The sequence below is a fragment of the Pristiophorus japonicus genome, unplaced genomic scaffold (assembly GCF_044704955.1).
Source record: "Pristiophorus japonicus isolate sPriJap1 unplaced genomic scaffold, sPriJap1.hap1 HAP1_SCAFFOLD_214, whole genome shotgun sequence".
Taxonomy (NCBI): Eukaryota; Metazoa; Chordata; class Chondrichthyes; family Pristiophoridae; genus Pristiophorus; species Pristiophorus japonicus.
This window is the reverse complement of record NW_027251843.1, coordinates 669,789-693,889: the sequence shown is the minus strand read 5'-3', so window position 1 is coordinate 693,889 and position 24,101 is coordinate 669,789. Positions and strand designations below refer to the sequence as shown.

Sequence of the window (24,101 nt, the reverse complement as noted above, 5' to 3'; positions counted from 1 at the left end):
GGGAACAGTCACACACACACACACACACCTACAGGCGGTGCTGGGTAAGCCACACTAACACTCAGGGACATGTACACGGTGATACACTGACTGCTCCTCTCCCTAAGCTGAGGCCTCACTCGGTACAGTTTTGTGCTGCTGCCACGAGCCACACGTTAAGGAGAGAGAATGCAACGTTGTGACTGTGGCCTCCTGCCCCCAGATTGCCCCCAGCAGTCAGCACAGAGTGCACAGTGCGATCCCACCATCGGGGGCTGCCCCAACACCCCCAGTGTGCAAAGTGAGAGCCAATGCTCAGACTGGGAGAGTTTAATCCCAGCAGCTTTTAGTGCCTCTGTGTTTAATCTTGTGCACTCCAGGGGTTCGAGCTAAAATCGATCGTTTTAAAATGATTGAAAAATTGGCTTTGAATCAAATCTCCTGCTGATGTGCCATTGATTGACAGCACACCCAGCCAATCAGGACAGACACTTACTGAAATGCAGCCAATCCAGCTGAGGGGGAGGTGGGACATTTCCAAAGCACTCGCCAGACACAGACTGAATATTATTCACGTTTATTGCCTTTTACAGATTCACATTTACAGAAACAAGACTTGAATAAACAGCCCAGCGAGAGCGAGCTGGAGACATTCACAGGGAGAATGCAGCTTTATTAAAACAGTTGTGGGGATTTTCTCCACACCGTGAGAATCCTGCCCCTTTAAACGGGGACACAATCTTGAATTGTAACAGCAGGGTGAGCATGGAGGGGGTCTGCTTACTGAAGCGGCACTTCGCAGTTTAACATTAGTTTTACTCTGCTGACAGTCTTCAGCATCTTCGAGAGGTTTTACTTGGCAGCACGAATCAACACTGTCCCATCAAACACTCCCAGGGCAGGTACAGCACGGGTTATAAACAGAGTAAAACTCCCTCAACACTGCCCCAATAACGTGCCTTACCCCCTGACCCTCAGATGCTTTCCCTGACCCAGTCCCGAGAAGGAAGAGAGTAGAAATGCAGTGCTGACAATGACCTTTGCCCTCCCGGCTCACCCCCTGTTCTATTTAAAGTTGCGTCTCCCCCGCGGACTGTCCCTGACACACTACGCACATTCTGCTCTCCTGACTCCCTTGCTGAGGGGAGAGGAGAGGCTCTCGTGGGTGAGGCTGCAGGAGAAGCTGGCGTTGGACTCCCAGTCGGAGCCAGAGAGGGTCAGCAGGCTGCTGACACTGTAGGTGTTGTCCGAAGCTCGCAGGTAGTCGCTGGTCTGGACCCCGGCCGAAATGGTCGCCCCGTCCTTCTTCCACTCCACCCCCACCGCATCGGGGTAGAAGTGATCGGCGAGGCACACCAGGGTGGCAGTGCCCTTGGTCGTGACCTCCTCCGTGGAGGGGGGCAGCAGGGTCAGCGTGGGTGGTGTCTTCCCTCGGCCTGAAAGGGAGGAGAAAGATGCTTAATAGGTGTATATTAGTGTGTGTGTTTGTGTGTGTGTGTGTTGCGTGTGTTGCATGTATGCGTCTGTCACTGTGGCTGTTTCCGTGTGGGGATAATTCACAACTGAAAACGGAGAGCTGGGTTAATGAACTCCTGGCTGGCGATTAACTATTCGAGACGAGCATCACTAATTCTTAATCTTCTTTGCCTCACTTGATAAGTTTAATCTAAATATAAATGCGTTTGATCTTAAAGTGATTAAAAAAAAAGTCTTTCATTTATATCGCGCTTTTCAAAACCAGCAGACATCTCAAAGTGCTTTACAGCCAATGAAGTATAGTCACTGTTGTAATGTGGGAAACACAGCAGCCAATCTGCGCACAGCAAGCTCCCACAAACATCGATGTGATAACGACCTGATAATCTGTTCTTCTGTTATGTTGGTTGAGGGATAAATATTGACCAGGACACCGGGGAGAACTCCGCTGCTCTTCTTTGAAATAGTGGCATGGGATCTTTTACATCCACCTGAGAGGGCAGACAGGGCCTCGGTTTAATGTCTCATCTGAAAGACGGCACCTCCAACAGTGCAGTACTCCCTCAGCACTGCACTGGAGTGTCAGCGTAGATTCTTGTGCTCAAGTCCTTGGAGTGGGACTTGAACCCACAACCTTCTGACTCAGAGGCGAGAGTGCAACGCACTGAGCCACAGCTGATACTCAAAATCATATTGGACTGTTGTATAAACATCTGCAGTGCAGGGTTGGCACACATTCAGCACTGAAATGGTTAACAGTAAGAGTCGGTAAAGACTGAGTGTCCCGTTAAGACGCTGTTCACTGGCAGGAAGCTCGAACTGTTGCTGGGTGGATACAGGGGAAACAGGCTCAGCAGTGAGAAAGCTCAGATCACACACAGATCGGGAGAACTTTATCCGGGAATATTGCGGCACACTTGTATAAACACACTTCAGCAAGGCTTCATGTTGGGTGTCGGTGTAGAAGCTTCTAGATTGCATTTAAAAGCTTGCGGCCCAGCACCGGGTGAGGCCTTTTTTTAAAATTTTTCGTCGCCAATCTTTCCAATTCTTTGTCAGATCACAAACGCCAGAGGTCACCTTGCACACATCAAGGATCACCCTGCGCTAATGCTCTTAGCCAAAAGGCCTAGAGCCCAAGCACCATTCCTGGAAGTACTGCAATACCAGGTTCGTGCCATGGAGGTGGATGGGTCAAGCCACCCCACCCACGTGAGGCCCAGGGTGAGGATACAATTAGCCTCAGTGTACCGGGGTCAGGCAGGGTCACTGCTCCCAATGATCCTGTGACCTCCTGGAAGGTCAGAGTGCGCGGACAATGGGCGAGGGTCAGGATCAGGGCCCACCCACTTCAATGAAAGAAAGCCTTGAATTTATATAGCGCCTTTTGCAGCCTCAGGACGCCCCAAGGTGCTTTACAACCAATTGCACACAGGCAGATTTACGAGGATGTTGCCTGGATTGGAAAATTTTAGCAATTAGGAAAGATTGGATCTGCTGTAGTGCTTTCCGTGGAACAGAGGAGGCTGAGGGAGACCTTATTGAGGTGTATAAAATTATGAGGGGCCAATATAGAGTGGATAGGAAGGCTCTATTTCCCTTAGCAGACTGGTGAACAACCATGGCATAGATTTAAAGTAATTAGTGGAATGTTTATGTGGGTATTTGAGGGGAAATGTCTTCACCCAGAGGGTGGTGGGGGTCTGGAACTCACTGCCTGAAAGGGTGGTAGAGGCAGAAACCCTCACCACATTTAAGAAGTACTTGGATGTACACTTGAAGTGCCGTAACCTATAGGGCTCAGTCTCTGGGCTCACACTGGAACAGTGAGCCCACTTGCGGAGCTCAGTCTCTGGGCTCACACTGGGACAGTGAGCCCACGTGGGGAGGGGAGCTGTGCCCCAGCCAGAGGTAGTGCCTTCAGGAATGAGATGGGGAACAGATGACGGACAGCCTGTGGTGTAGAGGGGAGACATTTCATCGGCCGAGGGCCGGTGTTGAGCCCGTTTACCTGTAAGAATGTGGTAAGTGGATGGGGAAAGTGGACCGGGCACTGAGGTAACGTCCTGTGTTGCTGGTCGAATTGGTCATTTTAAACATGGCATCTTCCCATTCTCCCTGCCACATGTCTCCGTGGTTGGTTTTGCAGAACCTTACAGTCCCCCGTTAAAACACTCTGTCTCAGGATGTTTTCAAAATGTGAAGCAAAACCTTTTCCCTCTCACAGAGCCAATCTTCCCCAAATCATACCTAAACCCACGATAAAACATTAAAATACACCAATGGTATTCATACATTTGGAATCAATACAATACTGAAAATGTAAAAATGTTTCTCAACCAATACCCTTCACCAAATTCATTATAGTACATATGTAAGGTTCTGCAAAACCAACCACGGAGACATGTGGCAGGGAGAATGGGAAGATGCCTTGTTTAAAATGACCAACTGCAGCCAACAGCCTGTAAACCGCGGAGGATGATGGGACTCTGGCCACCCTGTACAGTACCAACACGGAACCGGACGGGGGATGAGCCAGCTACGGTGGGGGGAGAGGAGTGTACATTCTGTTCTTCCAGGAAAATGGATACAAGGCAACTTTATATTTTGAAAGGACATTTCTCCAGCTTTTTGTGTAAAAACCTCACAGAAGAGGCAACATGTCCAGGCAAAACCTCCCCAGTAAGTAATACACAAGGCAACAGAATGGTTATCAGTTGAATAATTAAACAAAGGCCCACAGGTCTGATGCAATCATTTTGGCCAGCTCAGACAGAGTGGCACATCTGTCAAGATAGTTAACAATCATCTTCATTCACCCCATCAGCGAGCGACAGGATACAGGAGGTGTGGCTAATCTCCCATTCCAGACAGATCGATACACATCGAACTGCCATTCACACCCCATTTTATTCAAGGAAGACCCAAGACAATGGCATACAGTTTTGGCGCGAAGATGAACAGACTATAAGAAAAGCTGCAAAAACACACAAGGGTTGTTGGAGGTTGGGGTGGGAGGTTGGAGGTGTTGGAGGTTGGGGGTTGGAGGTTGGAGGTTTTGGAGGTTGGAGGTTGGAGTCAGCTTTTGCATTGAGTTGTAGAGTTGAGTTAAGAAGGTGGGAGTCAGTTTTCGTTGTGGATGAGTTGAGTTAAAGGGGAGTTGAGTCAGCTCTTCACAGGGCCCTCGCTCTGGGGAAAGTGTGCTTAACTCCATCAGCTTTTTGCTTGGGTGGGCATCAAACAGGAAATTAGGGGTGCATGCAATAAAGGTGCAGCAATTATTATGGGTGACTTTAATATGCACATAGATTGGGCTAAACAAACTGGAAGCAATACGGTGGAGGAGGATTTCCTGGAGTGCATAAGGGATGGTTTTCTAGACCAATATGTTAAGGAACCAACTAGGGGGGAGGCCATCTTAGACTGGATGTTGTGCAATGAGAGAGGATTAATTAGCAATCTCGTTGTGCGAGGCCCCTTGGGGAAGAGTGACCATAATTTGGAGGAATTCTACATTAGTCGAGGAGGCGGGAGCTCGGAGCAGCGCGAGTCCGGGGTCGGCGAGAGGCCTATAAAGGCCAGCGGGAGTCGAGCAGTTCGAGCAGTCAGTCGAGGAGGCGGGAGCTCGGAGCAGCGCGAGTCCGGGGTCGGCGAGAGGCCTATAAAGGCCAGCGGGGGTCGAGCAGTTCGAGCATTCAGTCGAGGAGGCGGGAGCTCGGAGCAGCGCGAGTCCGGGGTCGGCGAGAGGCCTATAAAGGCCAGCGGGAGTCGAGCAGTTCGAGCATTCAGTCGAGGAGGCGGGAGCTCGGAGCAGCGCGAGTCCGGGGTCGGCGAGAGGCGTGCCGGTGCAGCTACAGGGAGAAGGCAAAGATACAAAGGTGACGTCACAGCCTAGGGGGTAAGTGATTGGCTGGTGATTGGTGAGTAGTTTTTCTTTTTCTTCTTATATTGGTCAGTAACTTTTAACATTGTTATTACCAGTTTAAGTGTATCTAAGGGTTAAGACATGGCAGGAGAGCTCGGTCGGGTGTTATGCTCCTCCTGTACCATGTGGGAACTCAGGGACACTTCCGGTGTCCCTGACGACTACGTGTGCGGGAAGTGTGTCCACCTCCGGCTCCTGATGGTCCGCGTTGCGGAATTGGAGCTGAGGGTGGATTTACTCTGGAGCATCCACGATGCTGAGAATGACGTGAGTAGCACGTGTAGTGAGTTGGTCTTACCGCAGGGAAAGGGTCCACAGCCAGATAGGGAATGGAAGACCAGCAGAAAGAGTAGTGCAAGGAAGGTAGTGCAGGGGTCCCCTGTGGTCATCCCCCTGCAAAACAGATACACCGCTTTGGGTACTGTTGAGGGAGATGACTCATCAGGGGAGGGCAGCAGCAGCCAAGTTCATGGCACCGTGGCTGGCTCTGCTGCACAGGAGGGCAAGAAAAAGAGTGGGAGAGCGATAGTGATAGGGGATTCAATTGTGAGGGGAATAGATAGGCGTTTCTGCGGCCGCAACCGAGACTCCAGGATGGTATGTTGCCTCCCTGGTGCAAGGGTCAAGGATGTCTCGGAGCGGGTGCAGGACATTCTGAAATGGGAGGGAGAACAGCCAGTTGTTGTGCTGCACATTGGTACCAACGACATAGGTAAAAAAAGGGATTAGGTCCTACGAAACGAATTTAAGGAGCTAGGAGCTAAATTAAAAAGTAGGACCTCAAAAGTAGTAATCTCGGGATTGCTACCAGTGCCACGTGATAGTCAGAGTAGGAATCGCAGGATAGCGCAGATGAATACGTGGCTTGAGCAGTGGTGCAGCAGGGAGGGATTCAAATTCCTGGGGCATTGGAACCGGTTCTGGGGGAGGTGGGACCAGTACAAACCTGACGGTCTGCACCTGGGCAGGACCGGAACCAATGTCCTAGGAACCAATGTCCTAGGAGGAGTGTTTGCTAGTGCTGTTGGGGAGGATTTAAACTAATATGGCAGGGGGATGGGAACCAATGCAGGGAGACAGAGGGAAACAAAAAGGAGACAAAAGCAAAAGACAGAAAGGAGATGAGGAAAAGTGGAGGGCAGAGAAACCCAAGGCAAAGAACAAAAAGGGCCACTGTACAGCAAAATTCTAAAAGGACAAAGGGTGTTAATAAAACAAGCCTGAAGGCTTTGTGTCTTAATGCAAGGAGTATCCGCAATAAGGTGGATGAATTAATTGTGCAAATAGATGTTAACAAATATGATGTGATTGGGATTACGGAGACGTGGCTCCAGGATGATCAGGGCTGGGAACTCAACATTCAGGGGTATTCAACATTCAGGAAGGATAGAATAAAAGGAAAAGGAGGTGGGGTAGCATTGCTGGTTAAAGAGGAGATTAATGCTATAGTTAGGAAAGACATCAGCTTGGATGATGTGGAATCTATATGGGTAGAGCTGCAGAACACCAAAGGGCAAAAAACGTTAGTAGGAGTTGTGTACAGACCTCCAAACAGTAATAGGGATGTTGGGGAGGGCATCAAACAGGAAATTAGGGGTGCATGCAATAAAGGTGTAGCAGTTATAATAGGTGACTTTAATATGCACATAGATTGGGCTAGCCAAACTGGAAGCAATACGGTGGAGGAGGATTTCCTGGAGTGCATAAGGGATGGTTTTCTAGACCAATATGTTGAGGAACCAACTAGGGGGGAGGCCATCTTAGACTGGGTGTTGTGCAATGAGAGAGGATTAATTAGCAATCTCATTGTGCGAGGCCCCTTGGGGAAGAGTGACCATAATATGGTGGAATTCTGCATTAGGATGGAGAATGAAACAGTAATTTCAGAGACCATGGTCCAGAACTTAAAGAAGGGTAACTTTGAAGGTATGAGGCGTGAATTGGCTAGGATAGATTGGCGAATGATACTTAGGGGGTTGACTGTGGATGGGCAATGGCAGACATTTAGAGACCGCATGGATGAATTACAACAATTGTACATTCCTGTCTGGCGTAAAAATAAAAAAGGGAAGGTGGCTCAACCGTGGCTATCTAGGGAAATCAGGGATAGTATTAAAGCCAAGGAAGTGGCATACAAATTGGCCAGAAATAGCAGCGAACCTGGGGACTGGGAGAAATTTAGAACTCAGCAGAGGAGGACAAAGGGTTTGATTAGGGCAGGGAAAATGGAGTACGAGAAGAAGCTTGCAGGGAACATTAAGGCGGATTGCAAAAGTTTCTATAGGTATGTAAAGAGAAAAAGGTTGGTGAAGACAAACGTAGGTCCCCTGCAGTCAGAATCAGGGGAAGTCATAACGGGGAACAAAGAAATGGCAGACCAATTGAACAAGTACTTTGGTTCGGTATTCACTAAGGAGGATACAAACAACCTTCCGGATATAAAAGGGGTCAGAGGGTCTAGTAAGGAGGGGGAACTGAGGGAAATCTTTATTAGTCGGGAAATTGTGTTGGGGAAATTGATGGGATTGAAGGCCGATAAATCCCCAGGGCCTGATGGACTGCATCCTAGAGTACTTAAGGAGGTGGCCTTGGAAATAGCGGATGCATTGACAGTCATTTTCCAACATTCCATTGACTCTGGATCAGTTCCTATGGAGTGGAGGGGAGCCAATGTAACCCCACTTTTTAAAAAAGGAGGGAGAGAGAAAACAGGGAATTATAGACCGGTCAGCCTGACCTCAGTCGTGGGTAAAATGATGGAATCAATTATTAAGGATGTCATAGCAGTGCATCTGGAAAATGGTGACATGATAGGTCCAAGTCAGCATGGATTTGTGAAAGGGAAATCATGCTTGACAAATCTTCTGGAATTTTTTGAGGATGTTTCCAGTAAAGTGGACAAAGGAGAACCAGTTGATGTGGTATATTTGGACTTTCAGAAGGCTTTCGACAAGGTCCCACACAAGAGATTAATGTGCAAAGTTAAAGCACATGGGATTGGGGGTAGTGTGCTGACGTGGATTGAGAACTGGTTGTCAGACAGGAAGCAAAGAGTAGGAGTAAACGGGTACTTTTCAGAATGGCAGGCAGTGACTAGTGGAGTGCCGCAAGGTTCTGTGCTGGGGCCCCAGCTGTTTACATTGTACATTAATGATTTAGACGAGGGGATTAAATGCAGTATCTCCAAATTTGCGGATGATACTAAGTTGGGTGGCAGTGTGAGCTGCGAGGAGGATGCTATTAGGCTGCAGAGTGACTTGGATAGGTTAGGTGAGTGGGCAAATGCATGGCAGATGAAGTATAATGTGGATAAATGTGAGGTTATCCACTTTGGTGGTAAAAACAGAGAGACAGACTATTATCTGAATGGTGACAGATTAGGAAAAGGGAAGTGCAACGAGACCTGGGTGTCATGGTACATCAGTCATTGAAGGTTAGCATGCAGGTACAGCAGGCGGTTAAGAAAGCAAATGGCATGTTGGCCTTCATAGCGAGGGGATTTGAGTACAGGGGCAGGGAGGTGTTGCTACAGTTGTACAGGGCCTTGGTGAGGCCACACCTGGAGTATTGTGTACAGTTTTGGTCTCCTAACTTGAGGAAGGACGTTCTTGCTATTGAGGGAGTGCAGCGAAGGTTCACCAGGTTGATTCCCGGGATGGCGGGACTGACCTATCAAGAAAGATTGGATCAACTGGGCTTGTATTCACTGGAGTTCAGAAGAATGAGAGGGGACCTCATAGAAACATTTAAAATTCTGACGGGTTTAGACAGGTTAGATGCAGAAAGAATGTTCCCAATGTTGGGGAAGTCCAGAACCAGGGGACACAGTCTAAGGATAAGGGGTAAGCCATTTAGGACCGAGATGAGGAGAAACTTCTTCACCCAGAGAGTGGTGAACCTGTGGAATTCTCTACCACAGAAAGTAGTTGAGTCCAATTCACTAAATATATTCAAAAGGGAGTTAGATGAAGTCCTTACTACTCGGGGGATCAAGGGTTATGGCGAGAAAGCAGGAAGGGGGTACTGAAGTTTCATGTTCAGCCATGAACTCATTGAATGGCGGTGCAGGCTAGAAGGGCTGAATGGCCTGCTCCTGCACCTATTTTCTATGTTTCTATGTTTCTATGTTTCTAGAAAGAAACAGTTAATTCAAAGACCATGGTCCAGAACGTAAAGAAGGGTAACTTTGAAGGTATGAGGCGTGAATTGGCTAGGATAGATTGGCGAATGATACTTAATGGGTTGACAGTGGATGGGCAATGGCAGACATTTAGAGACTGCATGGATGAACTACAGCAATTATACATCCCTGTCTGGTGTAAAAATAAAAAAGGGAAGGTGGCTCAACCGTGGCTATCAAGGGAAATCAGGGATAGTATTAAAGCCAAAGAAGAGGCATACAAATTGGCCAGAAATAGCAGCGAACCTAGGGACTGGGAGAAATTTAGAACTCAGCAGAGGAGGACATAGGGTTTGATTAGGGCAGGGAAAATGGAGTACGAGAGGAAGCTTGCAGGGAACATTAAGACGGATTGCAAAAGCTTCTATTGATATGTAAAGAGAAAAAGGTTAGTCAAGACAAACGTAAGTTCCCTGCAGTCAGAATCAGGGGACATCATAATGGGGAACAAAGAAATGGCAGACAAATTGAACAAGTACTTTGGTTCGTTAATCACTAAGGCGGACACAAACAACCTTCCGGATATAAAAGGGGTCAGAGGGTCTAGTAAGAAGGAGGAACTGAGGGAAATCCTTATTAGTCGGGAAATTGTGTTGGGGAAATTGATGGGATTGAAGGCCGATAAATCACCAGAGCCTGTTGGTCTGCATCCCAGGGTACTTAAGGAGGTGGCCTTGGAAATAGTGGATGCATTGACAGTCATTTTCCAACATTCCATAGAGTCTGGATCAGTTCCTATGGAGTGGAGGGTAGCCAATGCAACCCCACTTTTTAAAAAAGAAGGGAAATAGAAAACAGGGAATTATAGATCGGTCAGCCTGGTATCGGTACTGGGTAAAATGATGGAATCAATTCTTAAGGATGTCATAGCAGCGCATTTAGAAAGAGGTGACATGATAGGTCCAAGTCAGCATGGATTTGTCAAAGGGAAATCATGCTTGACAAATCTTCTGGAATTTTTTTGAGGATGTTTCCAGGAGAGTGGACAAGGAAGAACCAGTTGATGTGGTGTATTTGGACTTTCAGAAGGTCCCACACAAGAGATTAATGTGCAAAGTTAAAGCACGTGGGATTGGGGGTAGTGTGCTGACATGGATTGAGAACTCATTGGCAGACAGGAAGCAAAGAGTAGGAGTAAATGGGTACTTTTCAGAATGGCAGGCAATGACTAGTGGGGTACCGCAAGGTTCTGTGCTGGGGCCCCAGCTGGTTACATTGTACATTAATGATTTAGACGAGGGGATTAAATGTAGTATCTCCAAATTTGCGGATGACACTAAGTTGGGTGGCAGTGTGAGCTGCGAGGAGGATGCTATGAGGCTGCAGAGTGACTTGAATAGGTTTGGTGAATGGGCAAATGCATGGCAGATGAAGTATAATGTGGATAAATGTGAGGTTATCCACTTTGGTGGTAAAAACAGAGAGACAGACTATTATCTGAATGGTGACAGATTAGGAAAAGGGGAGGTGCAACGAGACCTGGGTGTCATGGTATGTCAGTCATTGAAGGTTGGCATGCAGGTACAGCAGGCGGTTAAGAAAGCAAATGGCATGTTGGCCTTCATAGAGAGGGGATTTGAGTACAGGGGCAGGGAGGTGTACTACAGTTGTGCAGGGCCTTGGTGAGGCCACACCTAGAGTATTGTGTACAGTTTAGGTCTCCTGACCTGAGGAAGGACATTGTTGCTATTGAGGGAGTGCAGCAAAGGTTCACCAGACTGATTCCCGGGATGGCGGGACTGACATATCAAGAAAAACTGGATCAACTGGGCTTGTGTTCACTGGAGTTCAGAAGAATGAGAGGGAATCTCATTGACACGTTTAAAATTCTGACGGGTTTAGACAGGTTAGATGCAGGAAGAATGTTCCCAATGTTGGGGAAGTCCAGAACCAGGGGTCACAGTCTAAGGATAAGGGGTAAGCCATTTAGGACCAAGTTGAGGAGAAACTTCTTCACCCAGAGAGTGGTGAAGCTATGGAATTCTCTACCACAGAAAGTTGTTGAGGCCAATTCACTAAATATATTCAAAAAGGAGTTAGATGTAGTCCTTACTACTAGGGGGATCATGGGGTATGGCGAGAAAGCAGGAATGGGGTACTGAAGTTGTATGTTCAGCCATGAACTCATTGAATGTCGGTGCAGGCTCGAAGGGCCGAATGGCCTACTCCTGCACCTATTTTCTATGTTTCTATGAGCCAACCGAGAGGCAACCGACGCAACATCGAGGAGTAAAACCGAACTGACCAACAACGTAAAATCCACCCCAGAGGGACCCCGACCTGAAATAATTGCCCCCAGAACCCCAGAGTTGATAGGATTGTGAGTGTAGCCCAAACCCCCTCACAGACACAATTTAGGACAGGAATTGGGAAGAAGGTAAAAAAGGATGCAGCATGTATTCATGAAAGGGAAATCATGTTTGACTAACTTACTGGAATTCTTTGAGGATATAACGAGCATGGTGGATAGAGGTGTACCGATGGATGTGGTGTATTTAGATTTCCAAAAGGCATTCGATAAGGTGCCACACAAAAGGTTACTGCAGAAGATAAAGGTACGCGGAGTCAGTGGAAATGTGTTGGCATGGATAGAGAATTGGCTGGCTAACAGAAAGCAGAGAGTCGGGATAAATGGGTCCTTTTCCGGTTAGAAATCAGTGGTTAGTGGTGTGCCACAGGGATCGGTGCTGGGACTGTTTACAATATTCATAGATGACCTAGAAGAGGGGACAGAGTTAGTGCAACAACATTTTCAGATGACACTAAGATTAGTGGGAAAGCAGGTTGTGTAGAAGACTCAGAGAAGCTGCAAGGAGATTTGGATAGGTTAAGCGAATGGGCTAAGGTTTGGCAGATGGAATACAATGTCGGAAAGTGTGAGGTCATCCACCTTGGGAAAAAAAACAGTAAAAGGGAATATTATTTGAATGGGGAGAAATTACAACATGCTGCGGTGCAGAGGGACCTGGGGGTCCTTGTGCATGATTCCCAAAAGGTTAGTTTGCAGGTGCAGCAGGTAATCAGGAAGGTGTTTGGAATGTTGGCCTTCATTGCGAGAGGGATGGAGTACAAAAGCAGGGAGTTCTTGCTGCAACTGTATAAGGTATTGGTAAGGCTGCACCTGGAGTACTGCGTGCAGTTTTGATCACCTTACTTAAGGAAGGATATACTAGCTTTGGAAGGGGTACAGAGACTATTCACTAGGCTGATTCCAGAAATGAGGGGGTTACCTTATGATGATAGATTGAGTAGACTGGGTCTTTACTCCTTGGAGTTCAGAAGGATGAGGGGGGATCTTATAGAAACAGTTAAAATCATGAAAGGGATAGAAAAGATAGAGGCAGAGAGGTTGTTTCCACTGGTCGGGGAGACTAGAACTAGGGGGCACAGCCTCAAAATACGGAGGAGCCAATTTAAAACCGAGTTGAGAAAGAATTTCTTCTCTAGAGGGTTGTGAATCTGTGGAATTCTCTGCCCAAGGAAGCAGTTGAGGCTAGCTCATTGAATGTTTTCAAGTCAAAGATAGATAGATTTTTAACCAATAAGGGAATTAAGGGTTACGGGGAGAGGGCGGGTAAGTGGAGCTGAGTCCACGACCAGATCAGCCATGATCTTATTGAATGGCGGAGCAGGCTCGAGGGGCTAGATGGCCTACTCCTGTTCCTAATTTTTATGTTCTTATGTTCTTAAGGGTGGAAGTGGGAGGTGGGTTTGTGTGTGGGTGGAATGTTTCAACCTCTGATCTTCCCCTTCCCTGTTGCGAGAATTTTTCGTGTTGTTGAGTGAGATTGTGCCATTACTGCTATTTACGACCTCTTCCTATGCCCTCTATCTTTGTGTTTACTATTGTAAATAAACAACATTAGCCATTTTATACTCTTAGCCACTGTGTCTGGTGCCTCATTACTCACCCATCCTCATAAATCGCACGTACAGAACCTCAGTGGAGTGGGGATTCGAACCCACACCCCAAGCTCCCTTTACACCTGCATTTATATAGCGCCTTTGACACCTGAGGATGTCCCAAAGTGCTTCACAGCCAATGAAGTACATTTTTGAAGTGCAGTCACTGTTGTAATGTGGGAAACACGGCAACCAATTTGTGCACAGCAAGCTCCCACACACAGCAATGAGGTAATTGAGATTTTTAAGCGATGTAGGTCGAGGGATGAATATAGGCCTGAACTCGGGACACAGAAACAGCAACTGAGAGTCTCCCCACAACCCTGGAGCACTGCAGCCGCCGGATTGCGAGCCCTGCTGCCCCTGTTTGTGATCAGAAGTTGGACAGGAGGTGAGCGGGGGCTGGACAGATCAGAGTTGGAGCTGGGGGAGGCGGGACCTCGGGAGTGTCAGTGTGCTGAGGCTGAGCTCAGTTATATCAGAGACTGTGACAGGAGCACAGACTGCCCCCAGCGAGCTCACTCACTCACACCCACACTCTGCCCGTGTCTCACACACCGTGTCTGTCACACTGAGACAGGCAGGAGGCTAGGGAATGATTTCCGGGGATGGTGCAGGGATGGGACCGCAGTGTGCCAACGTCCAGATCTCCTCCACACGGTGGGTAACAGTTCGTTACTTATACTTTGCTGGGTGAAGGGGGAGTGTGGGTAAAGGAATACAGCCGGGCTCCCTGTCATACACAGCACTCTTCAATTAACCCTTTCATTCACCGCAGCTCCCCACCATATTATATAACCCATACACAGGCACTGGAGAGGGTGCAGAGAAGGTTGACAAGGATGGGACTAGAAATGTGAGGGTGTACATATCAGGAAAGGATGAACAGGCTGGGGCTCTTTTCTCTTGAGGCTGAGGGGGTGACCTGATAGAGGTCTTTAACATAAGGAAAGGTTTTGATAGAGTGGATACAGAGAGAGTGTTTCCACTTGTGGGGAAGAGCAGAACTAGAGACCATCAATATTAGATAGTCAGCAAGAAATCCAATCGGGAATTCAGGAGAAAATTCTTTACCCAGCAAGTGGTGAGAATATGGAACTGGTTACCACAGGGAGTGATTGAAGTGAATAGTATCGATGTATTTAAGGGGAGGCTAGACAGGGATATGAGGGAGAAGGGAATAGAGGGTTATGCTGATAGATTTAGATGAGGAAAGACGGGAGGATCGAGTGTAATCATATGTAAACTAACACCTTCGCATATTCAACATTTGTGTCTTAGAAAGATTCAGTATTTAAAGTGTTAATAACGGAGGATTGGGGTTTACTTACTCAGTCTGAGCTTGGTTCCTTTACCGAACGTGAGCCACAGTGACAGCTTCCAGTGCAGTGGCTGTACACTATCCTCCGTCCCTGGCTCACTCAGTCTCTCTCCCCCTCTCTCTGTCTGTGTGTGTGTGTGTCTGTGTCTTTCTCAGCGTCTCACTCTCCCTCATTTTTTCTCTCTCTTTCTCACTCTCTTTCTCTCACACATTCTGTTTCTCTCTGACTACCTCTCACTCTTTCCCCCTCTCCCACTCCCCCTCCACCTCCCTCCCTCACTCACTTCCCCTCCATCTCCCTCACTCCATCCCTCACTCACTCACTCTCTCTCTTTCCCTGTCCCTCACTCCGTCCCTCACTCACTCTCTTTCCCTGTCCCTCACTCTCTCCCTCCCTCTCTCTCTGTGTCCGAGTTGCCTGTGGCAGTGCCCGGGAGAGTTGGGGATCCGACGTGTTTGGGACAAATCTCCCAGCTGCCCTTCCCGCCCCATCAGACGGTAACCCTGGGGCCACGGAATTGCTGGAGAATGAAAGTCCCTGTCACACAGGGCTCACCTCTTTGTGCCCCTCGAACAACGGGCTCCGTCTGCAAGCGAGATGTTTGTGTTGCTGACACAGGCCTTCCTCGTGGATCATTATAAAATAACGAGTTTCAGCGGCTTTAGAAACCTGTTTCCTCATTCCGTGAATCATGTGTATGTGGAGTGTGAGAGGGTGCAGCCCCTCTTCCACTATTTGAAGGGGCTGCTCCTCGATTTCTGGCTCCACTTCAGTCCCACATTCCTGGGCCTGGTCACCCAGTGCGGGGGGAGTGGGCAGGTCGGAGGGCCTCCCCGTGGGCCTGCTCCTGGGCCTGGCCACCCGTAGCGGGGAGAGCGGGCAGGTCGGAGGGCCTCCCCGTGGGCCTGCTCCTGGGTCTGGCCAAGGTGGCCATGCACAGGTCCCAGTTGGACGGGGCCCATGGGGTGGCTGCACTGCCAGCCTGTCTCCCTTCGAGAGCTTTGACCGTACCCCGGTGACCCTGGGGATGGAGCTCAAGGTAGGCCTGAGACCTTCTGCGACGGATGGGCACCGCAGGGCCTGGAGTGTGGGGTGGGCAGGGAACGAGCACGACCATTTCACTTGTTCACTTTCCTTTCATGTTTATACTTTGGGTTTTATAAGTTGTGGCCCTCTCAATAGTGGGGGATTTGTGAGATTATTTGTATTGAGGACACAGGGACCACCCAGTGTCTCCGTGCTGTCTGAATGTACAGAGTAGAGCTGTGAGATTCTCAGTGATGAAGACACAGCCCCAAATCCTCTCTGACCCACTGCATCCTTTCCCAATTCACTGCAGCTTCCAGCTGAATATTCCTGCCATCACTCCCATCGAGCTGTGTGTCAGTCATGTGTAAAACCGTACAGGAGGTGGGGCTGTGTGTCCATTATTATATATTATATATAACTGTGGGGTGAGTCAGTACAGGAGGTGGGGCTGTGTATATTGAGGTTTTTGTACGGCTGTGTATCACAGTGTAGAGGGAAGCTGTTATCTTGCCCACAGTAATAGTCTGCAACATCCTCGCTCTGCACGTTGCTGATGCTCAGGGTGAACGTGTTGGACTGGTAACTGCCGGTGAAGCGATCGGAGGTTCCAGTGAAATGAGATACTGCTTTATAAATCAGCAGAGTGGGTTTCTGCCCGGCTTTTTGCTGGTACCATTGAACATCATTGCTAACGGATGCACTGGCGGTACAGGTGATGGTTGCAGTCTGTTCCTCACTCACTGACAGCACCGGGGGAGACTGGGTCATGATGATGTCCCCACTGATACCTGAGGGGGAAATGGGGAAAGAAAGTGATGTAAGCACTGTCACAGAAAGACGCTGTAAAATGAGAGATTGCTCGAGACACTGAGCTCTCCTCTGGTGTCAGCATTTGCCCTTCAATCACTGGTCAGTAGAGTTGGACAGAAATCGACAGCAGGGAGATATTAAACGTGGAAGGAGAGAGATTGGTACCTGTGACGCAGAATGCCAGAGGCCAGATCAGCTGGATGGGTGAAATCATGGTGTCTCCTCCTGTCCCTGTGCCTGCTTACTGATAAACTGCCCTTCACTGGGCCCTGCTTTATAAACCTGCAGCCTGAGAGAGTCTCACTGCCCATCCCTCAGTATGTAAATGTCTTCACCCAGAGAAAGCCACGTCAGCACATTTCACTTCCTCTTCTTCTCTCCCTCCCTCTTCACCTCCCTCTCCCTTCCTCTCTCTCTCCATTCCCCCTCTCTCTCTCCATCCCTCCCTCTCTATCTCTCCATCCTACCTCTTTCTCCCTCTCCCCCACAGACTCCCAGGTGCAGCACACTGAAATGCAGAGTAAACCTCCCTGTGCCCTACCCCACCAATGGATGTTAACCCTTGACCCCAGAGCATGCCTTCTCCTGGAGTAAGGCCCCATTCCCCACAGTGGCCATCCCTTGGCCTCTCTCAGTACACCTGCTGTTTATTGCCCAATTAAGGGCCTATTCTCAGTGGGGACCGGTTTGGACAGAAAGTTCATTTCATGAAGGCCCAGCAGAGAGAGGAGATCCTCACCGCATCAGTGTGAGCTGGAGCGACAGGACAGGGTCTGAGCCACTGCCCCATCCTGTCCGCTCAGAACATCTTCGAATCCCTTCCCCTCTCCTTCCCCTTCCATGGCCCCGCTCCAGGTCAGGGTGTTTTTACTGGGATCAGGTCCGACGATCCCACATTTACAACAGGAAGGGTCCGCACTCCACGTCGACCATGGACTCCATGTCCCACTGGTCCTCCAATAGGGCTCAGGAAACATGGCTCCTTCCTATTGGTCCCCCAACAGGGACCAGGAAACATGGATCCTTCCTATTGGTCCTCCAATAGGGAATAGGAAAGATGGCTCCTTTCTATTGGACATCCAATAGGGCCCAGGAAACATGGCTCCTTCCTACTGGATATATACTTGAAAAGGAACAATTTGCTGGGTTACGGGGGCGAGGAACTTAACACAATCACAATCACTAAGGAGGTGGTACTCAGTAAGATCATGGGACTAAAGGCGAATAAATCCCCTGGATCTGATGGCTTGCATCCCAGGGTCTTATGAAAAGTCACGGCAGGGACAGTGGATTCATTGGTTGTAATTTACCAAAATTCCCTGTATTCTTGGGAGGTCCCAGCAGATTGTAAAACTGCAAATGTAACGCCCCTATTTACAAAAGGAGGCAGACAAAAAGCAGGAAACTATAGACCAATTAACCTAACATCTGTGGTTGGGAAAATGTTGGAGTCCATTATTAAAGAAGCAGTAGCAGGACATTTAGATAATCATAATTCAGTCAGGCAGAGTAAGCATGGAATTATGAAGGGGAAGTCATGTTTGATAAATGTGCAGAATTCTTTGAGGATGCAATGAGCAGGGTGGATAAAGGGGAACCAGTGGATGTGGTGTATTTGGACCTCCAGAAGGCATTTGACAAAATGCCACGTAAGAGGTTACTGCACAAGATAAAAATTCACAGGGTTGGGGGTAATATGTTAGCATGGATAGACGATTGGCTAACTAACAGAAAACAGAGAGTCTGCAAAAATGGTTCATTTTCAGGTTGGGAATCAGTAACTAGTGGGGTGCCGCAGGGATCAGTGCGGGGACCCCAACTATTTACAATATATATTAACGACTTGGATGATGGAACCGAATATAATGTAGCCACGTTTTCTGACGATACAAAGATGGGAGGAAAAGCAATGTGTGAGGAGGACACAAAAAACCTGCAAAAGGACGTAGGCAGTGAGTGGGCAAAAATTTGGCAGATGGTGTACAATGTTGGAAAGTGTGAGGTCATGCACTTTGGCAGAAAAAAAAATCAAAGAGCAAGTTATTATTTAAATGGAGAAAGATTGCAAAGTGCTGTGGTGCAACGGGTACTTGTGCATGAAACACAAAATGTTAGTATGCAGATACAGTAAGTGATCAGGAAGGCCAATGGAATCTTGGCCTTTATTGCAAAGGGGACGGAGTGTAAAAGCAGGGAAGTCTTGCTACAGCTATACAGGGTATTGGTGTGGACACACTAATTTTGGATTCCATATTTAAGAAAGGATATACTTGCTTTGGAGGCAGGTCAGAGAAGGTTCATTAGGTTGATTCAGGAGATGAGGCGGTTGATTTATGAGGAAAAGTTGAGTAGGTTGGGCATCTGCTCATTCGAATTCAGAAGAATGAGAGGTGATCTTATTGAAACGTATCAGATTATGAGGGGGCTTGACAAAATGGATGCAGAGAGGATGTTTCCACTGAGGGGGAGAATTGAACTAGAGGGCATGATCTTAGAATAAGGGGACTCCCATTTAAAATAGATTAGAGGAATTTCTTCTCTCTGAGGGTTGTAAATCTGTGGAATTGGCTGCCTCAGAGAGCTGTGGAAGCTGGGTCGTTGAATAAATTTAAGACAGAGATAGACAGTTTCTTAACCGACATGGGAATAAGGGGTTATGGGGAGCGGGGAGGGATGTGGAGCTGAATCCATGATCGTATCGGCCATGATCGTATTAAATAGCGGAGCAGGCTCGAGGGGCCATGAGGCCTACTCCTGCTCCTATTTCTTATGTTCTTTAACTGGTGAGGAGTGGGACTAATTGGGTAATTCTTTGAAAGAGCCGGCAAAGGCACGATGGGCCGAATGGCCTCCTTCTGTGCTGTAAGATTCGAGGCTGTGAGCGCGGTTCACAGTTTTCTCCCGTGTCATTAACAAACGTACAGCTGTGACAACCTCCCTCTTTCACTTCCTCTGTGGGTGAAGTTTCATTCTTCCGATCTGACAGTCTCTTCAGTTATTTTTTGCACGGGGGATTTCTGCTGTGGTCTGAGTCTCTAATAATAACTGTCCAATCAGGCAGAATAACAGCAGCTCGGACCGGCTAGGACAGTGGACCCAGGCTCAGTGCTGACCCTGCAACATCCTCCTCACCAACATCTGGGGACTTGTGCCAAAAGTGGGAGAGCTGCCCCACAGACTAGTCAAGCACCAGCCTGACATAGTCCTACTCACAGAATCATACCTTTCAGCCAATGTCCCAGACTCCTCCATCACCCGAGGTGGCAGCTCAGTGGTACACAGTCGGGAGGGAGTGGCCCTGGGAGTCCTCAACATTGAGTCCGGACCCCATGAAGTCTCATGGCATCAGGTCAAACACGGGCAATGAAACCTCCTGCTGATTACCACCTCCTGCCCTCCCTCAACTGATGAATCAGTGCTCCTCCATGTTGAACACCACTTGGAAGAAGCACTGAGAGTAGCAAGGGCACAGAATGTACTCTGGGTGGGGGACTTCACTGTCCATCACCAAGAGTGTCTCGGTAGCACCACTACTGACCGAGCTGGCCGAGAGGGGCGATGCTGACATTGCAATCCCAGGTACCGGAGGACTGGAGGACTGCAAACGTGGTACCTTTGTTTAAAAATGGAGCAAGGGATAGATCGAGTCACTACAGGTCAGTCAGCCTAACCTCGGGGGCGGAATTGGAGGAATCTTCATTTGACAAAACACGGATTAATCAAGGACAGTCAGCATGGATTTGTTCAGGGAAGGTCGTGTCTGAATAACTTGATTCAATTTTTTGAGGAGAGTCGCTGAGGGCAGTGCGTATGATGCAATGTATATGGATTTTAAAAAGGCTTTTGAGAAGGTCCCACATGGCAGACTGGTCACAAAAGTAATAGCCCATGGGATCCAGGTCAAAGTGACAAGTTGGATTCAAAATTGGTTCAGAGGCAGTTAGCAAAGGGTAATGGTTGATGGGTGTATTTCTTACTGGAAGGCTGTATCCAGTGTGGTTCCGCAGGGCTCAGTACTGGCTCCCTTGCTTTTTATTAAATGGCGGAGCAGGCTCGAGGGGCCAAATGACCTACTCCTGCTCCTATTTCTTATGTTCTTATAATAAATGCCGGCCTTGCCAGCAACGCCCACATTCCATGAATTAATAAAAAACCCATGGACTGACTGTTCAGGAGAATAGGACACACTTTCCTCTTTCACCCTCAACCATCATCCCTGAAACAGATTATCAGCTCATTATCACAGTGCTGTTTGTGGGAGCTTGCTGTGCACAAATGGGCTGCCACGTTTCCTACATTACAGCAGTGACTACACTTCAAAAAGTACTTCATTGGCTGTAAAGTGCTTTGTCATCCTGAGGATGTGAAAGGCGCTATATAAATGCAAGTCTGTCTCTTTCTTTCTTTCACCCAACCGTAATTTCCAAGGTCAAGGGGGAGCGAGCTGAACTCTCCCTGATTTTATTTTTCTTCAAAATATCAAATAACTAGAATGATAAAAGGTCTTTTACCCATTAGCTCATTTAATCCCCTCCCACACACCATGTACACCCCACCCTATCATGAACCCTACCACCCATTTAATCCCCTCCCACACACCATGTACACCCCACCCTATCATGGACTCTACCACCCATTTAATCTCCTCCCACACACACCATGTACTCCCCACCCTATCATGGACCCTACCACCCATTTAATCTCCTCCCACACACACTATGTACTCCCCACCCTATCATGGACTCTACCACCCATTTAATCTCCTCCCACACACACTATGTACTCCCCACCCTATCATGGACTCTACCACCCATTTAATCTCCTCCCACACACACTATGTACTCCCCACCCTATCATGGACCCTACCACCCATTTAATCTCCTCCCACACACACCATGTACTCCCCACCCTATCATGGACTCTACCACCCATTTAATCTCCTCCCACACACACTATGTACTCCCCACCCTATCATGGACTCTACCACCCATTTAATCTCCTCCCACACACCATGTACACCCCACCCTATCATGGACCCTACCACCCATTTAATCTCCTCCCACACACACCATGTACTCCCCACCCTATCATGGACCCTACCACCCATTTAATCTCCTCCCACACACACATGTACACTCTCTCTCTTCTTAGGCAGACCCTCGGAGTTGAGGATGACTTGCTTTCACACTAACATGAGTTCTCAGGTGTTCGGCACCTTCCCGAATGTCTCCTCCACTTTGAGCAGTCTTGGGCCAGGGATTCCCAGGTGTCGGAGGGGATGTTGCACTTTTTCAAGGAGGCTTTGAGGGTTTCCTTGAAATGTTTCCTCTGCCAACTTGGGGCTCGCTTGTCGTGTTGGAGCGCTTGTTTTGGGAGTCTCATATCGGGCATACAAGCAATGTGGCCGACCCAACGGAGCTGATCGATTGTGGTCAATGCTTCGATGCTGGGGATGTTTGCCTGAGTGAGAACACTGACGTTGGTGCACCTATATTGCCAATGGATTTGCAGGATCTTGTGGAGACAGCATTGGTGGTACTTCTGCAGCGCTTTGAGATGTCTGCTGTATATAGTCCACATCTCTGAGCCATATATAAGGGCAGGTATGACTACTGCTCTGTAGGCCATGAGCTTGGTGCCCAGTTTGAGGTCCTGGTCTTTAAACATTCTCTTCCTCAGGCGGTCAAAGACTGCACTGGCACACTGAAGACGATGTTGGACTTCGACGTTGATGTCTGCCCTTGTTGCCAGTAGATTCGCGTGGTATGGAATATGGTCCACTTTGTCCAAGGCCTTGTCGTGGATATTAATAATCGAGGGACAGTGCAGTGTGGCGGGGGCAGGTTGGTTGAGAAGCTTTGTCTATCATGGGATCTACCACCCATTTAATCCCCTTCCACACACCATGTACACTCCACCCTATCATGGAATGTGCCACCCATTTAATCATCAGCAGCAGTCGGGAGCAGCGTCGGAGGTGCATGGAGAGGCCTATAAAAGGCACAGCAGGGAGTCCGGGGCCCAGCGTCGGGAGCAGCGTCGGAGGTGCGTGGAGAGGCCTATAAAAGGCACAGCAGGGAGTCCGGGGCCCAGCATTGGGAGCAGCGTCGAGGAGGTGCGTGGAGAGGCCTATAAAAGGCACAACAGGGAGTCTGGGGCCCAGCCTCGGGAGCAGCGTGGAGGAGGTCCGTTGGTGAGGCCTATAAAAAGCACAGCAGGGAGTCCGGGACCCAGCTTCGGGAGCAGTGTCGAGGAGGTCCGTTGGTGAGGCCTATAAAAGGCACAGCAGGGAGTCCGGGGCCCAGCCTCGGGAGCAGTGTCGAGGAGGTCCGTTGGTGAGGCCTATAAAAGGCACAGCAGGGAGTCTGGGGCCCAGCCTCGGGAGCAGTGTCGAGGAGGTCCGTTGGTGAGGCGTACTTGTGCAGCTACAAGGAGAAGGCAAAAAAGAAGTAGAAAGAAACAGAAAGGTGACGTCACAGCCAAGGGGGTAAGTGATTGGCTGGTGATTGGCGAGTACTTTTTCTTTTTTCTCTTCTATAACAGTGAGTAACTTTAGCATTGTTGTTGCCTATCTAAGGGTTAAGTCATGGCAGGATAGCTCGGTCCATGTGGGAACTCAGGGATGACTCCAGTGTCCCTGACGATTATATGTGCGGGAAGTGTATCCACCTCCAGCTCCTGACGGACCGCGTTGCGGAGTTGGAGCTGAGGGTGGATTCACTCTGGAGCATCCACGATGCTGAGAATGACGTGAGTAGCACGTGTAGCGAGTTGGTTGTACCGCAGGTAAAGGGTCCACAGCTAGCTTGAGAATGGAAGATCAGCAGGAAGAGCAGAGCAAGGAAGGTAGTGCAGGGGTCCCCTGTGGTCATCCCCCTGCAAAACAGATACACTGCTTTGAGTACTGTTGAGGGGGATGACTCATCAGGGGAGGGCAGCAGCAGCCAAGATCATGGCACCGTGGCTGGCTCTGTTGCACAGGAGGGCAGGAAAAAGAGTGGGAGAGCGATTGTGATAGGGGATTCAATTGTCAGGGGAATAGATAGGCGTTTCTGCGGCCGCAACCAAGACTCCAGGATGGTATGTTGCCTCCCTGGTGCAAGGGTCAAGGATGTCTCGGAGTGGGTGCAGGACATTTTAAAAAGGGAGGAAGAACAGCCAGTGGTGCACATTGGTACCAACGACATAGGTAAAAAAATGGATTAGGACCTACGAAACGAATTTAAGGAGCTACGAGCTAAATTAAAAAGTAGGACCTCAAAAGTAGTAATCTCGGGATTGCTACCAGTGCCACGTGCTAGTCAGAGTAGGAATCGCAGGATAGCGCAGATGAATACGTGGCTTGAGCAGTGGTGCAGCAGGGAGGGATTCAAATTCCTGGGGTATTGGAACCGGTTCTGGGGGAGGTGGGACCAGTACAAACCGGACGGTCTGCACCTGGGCAGGACCGGAACCAATGTCCTCGGGGGAGTATTTG

At 48.8% G+C, this 24,101-nt stretch overlaps 1 gene segment (V, D, J or C); it reads right to left on the bottom strand.

Annotated features, from left to right (window-relative positions):
• Nucleotides 1-1,045: 1,045 nt before the first annotated feature.
• LOC139245191 (Ig kappa chain V region Mem5-like) lies at nt 1,046-16,838 on the bottom strand. The segment is given in 4 exon segments: nt 1,046-1,415; nt 14,795-14,829; nt 16,308-16,602; nt 16,790-16,838. Coding segments are annotated over 4 exon segments (708 nt in total).
• Between the last annotated feature and the right edge of the window lie 7,263 nt (nt 16,839-24,101).